Genomic DNA, 6343 nt, shown 5'->3' with positions numbered 1-6343 from the left:
AAACAGTGTTACTTTCGATGTCCTTCTGATTAAATCCGTCTTCTGAAAATGAAGCTAGGTTTACCACGACCAGATACTGATTGAGGTTGAAACAGATACTGAATGTTCACTGTTCAAAAAAAAGTACTGAATGTTCACCGTGCTGTGTACTTAATTGTAAAGCGAGGATACACCACACTGTAGCTCAGCAGCTGCCTACCAAATAACTTTTGTGGAAAAAGGGAACGAAGCAGCTGGGCCTTTCTTTTTTATTAGCTCTGCTATTTTTTTAAAATTTTTGGCCGCGGATTTCTCTCGTTATAAATAGCGACGGGGTGGCGTCCAAGACGCATTCGAGGCGAGAGAGATCCCAACGCAAACGGGCCAGCTCTCTCTCCCCCGTCCTCTCTCTGTCCCCCGACCACCGCGACTCTCTCGTCCCGGCCATGGGTTCTCCGCTGGCTTCCTGGCCATGGGCGAGCCTCGGCTCCTACAAGGCAAGGACTCACTGACCACGCCGCGCGTGGAGATCAATGCACGCAGCCAGCTTATTGCCTGTTACTAGCTTACTGATCATCGTGGTCTCTGCGCGCGGCTTGTCCATCCATTTCTGTCGCGCCGCCATTGCCGCGAGCTCGATGTTCTTGCTGGATTAATTGGTAGAGGCATCAGCAGCAGCTGATCGATCTTGTCCGCGTGTGCATGCAGTACCTGCTGTACGGGCCCCTGGCGGCGAAGGTGGCGCACGCGTGGAGGGAGACGGGGAGCCCGCCGCTGAGCTCGTGGTGCCTCCACCTGCTGGTCCTCCTGGCGCTCCGCTCGCTCACCTTCCAGCTCTGGTTCTCCTACGGCAACATGCTCTTCTTCACCCGCCGCCGCCGCGTCGTCAAGGACGGCGTCGACTTCCGCCAGATCGACGCCGAGTGGGACTGGTAAGCCGTCGCATACCTCGCTCGCTAGCACCCGGCCGGCTCACACCGCTCGATCTCTGCTTCTTGTTGCCATGGCCGTTCTTGCTCTTGATCCTGAGCTCGCTCGCTCGAAATTGAAACTCTCACGTTTGGAACTGACACAGGAATTTCACTGACAGTAACATGATTGTGCTGACGTGACCCAGCTACTTGACATAGCTGGAGATTCTTCTTCTCACACGAACAGTAGTATGTAATCATGCGTCCATGACAATTTCCCTTTTATTTTCGAAAAAGACGCGTGTCTGAAATAGGGAGAAGGAATTATCAGGGCACGCGCTGTCGTCGTCGCCTCTAGTTTTTGCATCTGGCGGATCAGGGGCGTCCATATATGGCCTCCGCGTACAGTTCCACATCTGCTCACTTCTCGTGCGTGATTGGACTGGACCCTCCTCCGGGTTTCCTTTACTGGTTGGGCCGCCGGGGCCCCGGACCGGACCATTCACGAGGGGGCAGTAAATGCACATCCGCGTTTGGGTGCTCGTTAAATTGATTGCAAGGCGATGCAGCGTGAGCGGGGAAACATTCAGGCTTCATGATACTGTTATTGCTGTCTGGACTGAATCTGCATATCTTTTTTTTTGTTTGGATGGAAACCAACTTTTGGCTCTTTTTAGTTCTTTGCGTGAGTCCATGCTCTTCTAATGTGCTCGAAGGATTGACAAGCACATGGAACGGCAACCCTAGAATTATCATGCATCATCCTCTCTTCCTCGAAGAGAAAAACATACGTGCATGGCATATAAAATCATATACCATGAATATAATTAGATTTATTACACAACTAGTATTCTGCCATGTAGAATTTATTCTCATCATCGTCTCGTTATTTAAAAAAGAAAGGAGGAGAAAACAGGGGGTATATTACGTGTGATAAATCGGTGGGGCTAATTTGGCGAAATGATTTATTGTTGCCTTCGCAGGGATAACATGGTGATCCTGCAGACCCTCATCGCGGCCATGGTGGCCAACAGCCCGTCGTCCCCGGGCGTGGCGGAGCTCCGGGCGTGGGACCCGCGCGGGTGGGCCCTGGCCCTGCTCCTGCACGTGACCGTCTCGGAGCCGCTCTTCTACTGGGCCCACAGGGCGCTCCACCGGGGCCCGCTCTTCAGCCGGTACCACGCCATGCACCACTCGTCCGCCGTCACCCAGCCGCTCACGGCCGGGTTCGGCACGCCGCTGGAGGCGCTGGTCCTGACGGCGGCGATGGGGGCCCCGCTGGCGGGCGCCTTCGCCGCCGGCGCCGGGTCCGTGAGCCTGGTCTACGGGCACGTCCTCCTCTTCGACTACCTCCGGTGCATGGGGTACAGCAACGTGGAGGTCGTCTCCCACAAGGCCTTCGCCGCCGTCCCCGCGCTCAGATACCTCATCTACACCCCCACGTACGCAACCTTATCAGCTTTCTTTTAAGAATATTTTTTTTTCTCCTGGATGATGCATTCAATTCATCTGAGATACTACTTGTCTGGGATACGTACGTAGAGCAGCATGTGTACTGCAGCCACAGTGCATGATCGCATACGTTGGACTCGTGCGTGTACAAAGATGCACGCGCAGGTAGTAGCGGCTTTGTACGCTAGTGCCGGAGCGTGCGAACACTCCAACAGTCGTCGGTGCCGGTGCGTGGTCTTGATTGGCAGCGCCATCCGGACAAGCCAAAAGGCGCTAGCTATAGCTAGACCTGATCACACGCACGGCCCAGGAGACGGGCGGAGATGGCAGGACGCCAACTACCGTATTTATGGGGGAAGGGGAGAGGACTCTACTGTTCTTGAGATGAGATCAGTCCATGGCCGGACCGATCACACGCTCAGGCCAGCTAGTCTGAACCCTTTGTCGTCTCACGCCAGCTTGCCGTAGCCTAGAAAACCAAGCATCACCCACCAGTCGAGTACGTGCTGCTGAGTCTCGGCGGATCGGAGATGAGCTGTTCCGATCGGAATGTTCCTGCTCATGTCGCCGCACCGAGTCCTGTATGTACGACGACGACGACACCGGTTTCCAACTGTCGTTCAGGCCAGCCTGACCAGACGGCTTCCCCCGTCGTCACAGACCACGGAGCAGGACACACTGTGCACACCACGCCACGCTGCTTCAGCTCGCGGTGGCGACAGGGCCGTGCGACGCCGACCGGCGGGGGTCCGGTAGTAACGCCGCAGGCATGTGCCGCCTTGTTGGGGCCACTGCCTCACTGGCACGCAGCATATATGGTCGTTCGTGCCGCGTACGGCGTATCAGCGTGTACGCGCACATGTCTCTCTTGATTGCGGCGGCAGCCAGGGACGGCCACCGGGCCGGCGGTGAGCCGCCGCCGGGCCGGGCATGTGAGGCGCGCCGTCCTCCCGTGTGGCCGGCTCGCTTTACGGCGGTGCCGGCCGGCCGGCCGTGCGTTGGCAGCCGCCACGGCGACCGGGTGGGGCAAGGGATCAGCATGCAGCAGCCCATGTTTGGGCAATCAATGATCCTCGGATCGGTAGGGGTAGCCACCGGTCCTGGGTCCTATCAGTTTGCAGGCGACGATCAAGATCCATGGATCATACTTCATTTGCCCACTGCTGCTCCTTCGTTTTGCCGTTTTGGACAGCCCACAAGGTCTCTTGGTCCACGAACTTCTAAGGGACGCGTGGGGCAGACCATTGATGGGCTCGAAACGGCCTCGCAACGATGTGAAATTTGCAGCTTTTTTTTTGCCCGGTTTATGGAAGCTGCTAGGGGGCCTGATTGACGTGATTCAATGCGTCCATGTGGTATGATTTGTGCAGGTATTTGAGCCTGCATCACAGGGAGAAGGACAGCAATTTCTGCCTGTTTATGCCTCTGTTCGACGCCCTCGGAGGGACCATCAACGCCAAGTCCTGGGAGCTTCAGAAGGAGGTCGACCAAGGTACTTCTGCTGATGATCCGAAAATTTTGCTTTTTGACTGCCACTAGTAACTTACAGTAAGTAAGAGAAGAGAATCGAGAGAAGAGAATTGGTAAGCAGATTATTAGCACAACTGAAACCATGTGCTTGCAGGCATGAACGATCGGGTGCCGGACTTCGTGTTCCTGGCGCACGTCGTGGACGTGGTGTCGTCGATGCACGTGCCCTTCGCATTCCGGTCCTGCAGCTCGCTGCCGTTCGCGACCCGCCTCGTACTGCTGCCGCTCTGGCCCGTCGCCTTCGCCTTCATGCTCCTCCAGTGGTTCTGCTCCAAGACCTTCACCGTCAGCTTCTACTTCCTCCGCGGCCGGCTCCACCAGACCTGGAGCGTCCCCAGATACGGCTTCCAGGTCACGACTAGCGCTACCTAGCTTTGTAATTGAACTGATTGGATTCCAAACATTCTCTTGAGTTGGTCGACATCGATGGCGGCAAAAAAAGGAAAAAAGCTTGTATTCACACTGATTGTGTTTGTTTTTCCCTGTGGACCGGAATTGCAGTACTTCATTCCGTCGGCGAAGAAGGGGATCAACAGGCAGATCGAGCTGGCCATCCTGAGGGCGGACAAGATGGGCGTCAAAGTGATCAGCCTTGCTGCGCTCAACAAGGTCACCATTGGCAGCTCTCTGCTAATTTGGATACAGTTCAGAACAAGCAGCAACCGAAACATTTCACTGAACATGTTTTTCTTCTCCTCCGTCATCAGAACGAGGCGCTCAATGGCGGCGGCACACTGTTCGTGAGCAAGCACCCCAACCTGCGGGTGAGGGTGGTGCACGGCAACACCCTGACGGCCGCCGTGATCCTCAACGAGATCCCCAGCAACGTGAAGGAGGTGTTCCTCACCGGCGCGACGTCCAAGCTCGGCAGGGCCATCGCGCTCTACCTCTGCCGGAAGAAGATCAGGGTCCTGGTGCGTGCAATTGTTGATGACGGAGCTCGGATTGCAGTGCTGTTCGATCTGAAACTAGTTAGGGAAGACTGAATCTTCTGTCTTTGGGTTTCAGATGCTGACGCTGTCGACGGAGAGGTTCCTGAAGATCCAGAGGGAGGCACCGGCCGAGTCCCAGCAGTACCTCGTGCAGGTCACCAAGTACCAGGCGGCGCAGAGCTGCAAGGTAGAGTGATCACTGTTACGACAGCAGCTTTTTTTCTCAAACCCCGATGAGTAAGTGTGCTGCGTGCGGCACTGACGCCGGCGAACTCTCTCTGCTTGTGTGTGTGGCAGACATGGATCGTGGGCAAGTGGCTGTCGCCGCGGGAGCAGCGGTGGGCGCCGCCAGGCACCCACTTCCACCAGTTCGTGGTGCCGCCCATCATCGGCTTCCGCCGGGACTGCACCTACGGCAAGCTCGCCGCCATGAGGCTCCCCAAGGACGTCGAGGGCCTCGGCTCCTGCGAGGTGAGCAGCGCGAGAACGGCCGCCGCCGCAACGCCGGCCGGCCGGCACCAAACAAATCGAAACCGTGCTGCATTTTCGCTAACCGTTTCGTCTCGATGCGACCGTGCAGTACACGATGGAGCGCGGGGTGGTGCACGCGTGCCACGCCGGCGGCGTGGTGCACTGCCTGGAGGGGTGGGGGCACCACGAGGTGGGCGCCATCGACGTGGACCGGATCGACGTCGTGTGGAAGGCGGCGCTCAAGCACGGGCTCACGCCGGCGTGAGCGGACGGAGGCACGGCGGCGCGGCGCCGGCCGGAATAACGCGTCGTCTATTTGTTCTCGCTCCAGTGTTGGGACGGGTGTGTGCGGGTGTGATACCGTGTACCAGCCGCGATAGAGTTGATAACCTGCTTCGCTCACATATATACTACTGGTGTTTACGTACGGTGTACCACAACATTTGGCACGAGGCATCATGGGTTCCGTTTAAACCGTAAACCGAACACCAAGGCCAGTTCAATTGTTTAAACCAGACAAATTTAACCCTTAGAATGATTTCAAAGTTCAATCTGCTTTTTTAAAATTAAAAAATAGCTTTACTTAAAAATTTATAAGTAATTTATTTTATATTATAAAAGTATAAAACTAGTACCAACATTTTTAAAAAATGTAACCTATCTTACACAATTTTTATCTACTAAGATCACAGTCTAGTTACCGCATGGCATGAGAAAGACGATGATCATGAAGCGTGTCAACATAGAAAGATACAGCCGAGAAACATAACCAGCCAATATGGTTGATCGAGAATGGCTCGCCTCATCAAGAAAGAAACAACGAAAATCTCTATCTCTATCTCTATCTCTATCTCTATCTCTATCTCTATTATTACTAAAGTAAGCAATGATTTTTTATCCCTCAATCGGAGTTTTAATCGGAATCCAGGGGATCGTATGTTGAGTTGAAGGTCCGAAACCATTTAAAATTAGTGCTTGATGAGTAAAATATAAAAAGATTGAATTCCTCGACCAACACGTACTATATATTATTATAAAATATATATGGTGTATAATATATATATTATG

The 6343-nt window shown here is 54.5% G+C and overlaps 1 protein-coding gene across 1 annotated transcript; it reads left to right on the top strand.

The window, feature by feature from the left end:
- Positions 1 to 347: 347 nt before the first annotated feature.
- LOC112889808 (protein ECERIFERUM 3-like) lies at positions 348 to 5719 on the top strand. Its single transcript, XM_025956578.1, has 10 exons — positions 348 to 476; positions 688 to 911; positions 1874 to 2332; positions 3713 to 3834; positions 3967 to 4223; positions 4374 to 4481; positions 4580 to 4786; positions 4881 to 4991; positions 5102 to 5275; positions 5385 to 5719. Exons 1-10 carry the CDS (start codon positions 426 to 428, stop codon positions 5538 to 5540), a joined length of 1869 nt encoding a protein of 622 aa, XP_025812363.1. The 5' UTR covers positions 348 to 425; the 3' UTR covers positions 5541 to 5719.
- The last annotated feature ends 624 nt before the right edge of the window (positions 5720 to 6343 follow it).

Source organism: Panicum hallii, chromosome 4 (assembly GCF_002211085.1).
Source record: "Panicum hallii strain FIL2 chromosome 4, PHallii_v3.1, whole genome shotgun sequence".
NCBI lineage: Eukaryota > Viridiplantae > Streptophyta > Magnoliopsida > Poales > Poaceae > Panicum > Panicum hallii.
Note: the sequence above shows the minus strand (reverse complement) of the source record. Positions and strands in the feature narration are given on the sequence as shown.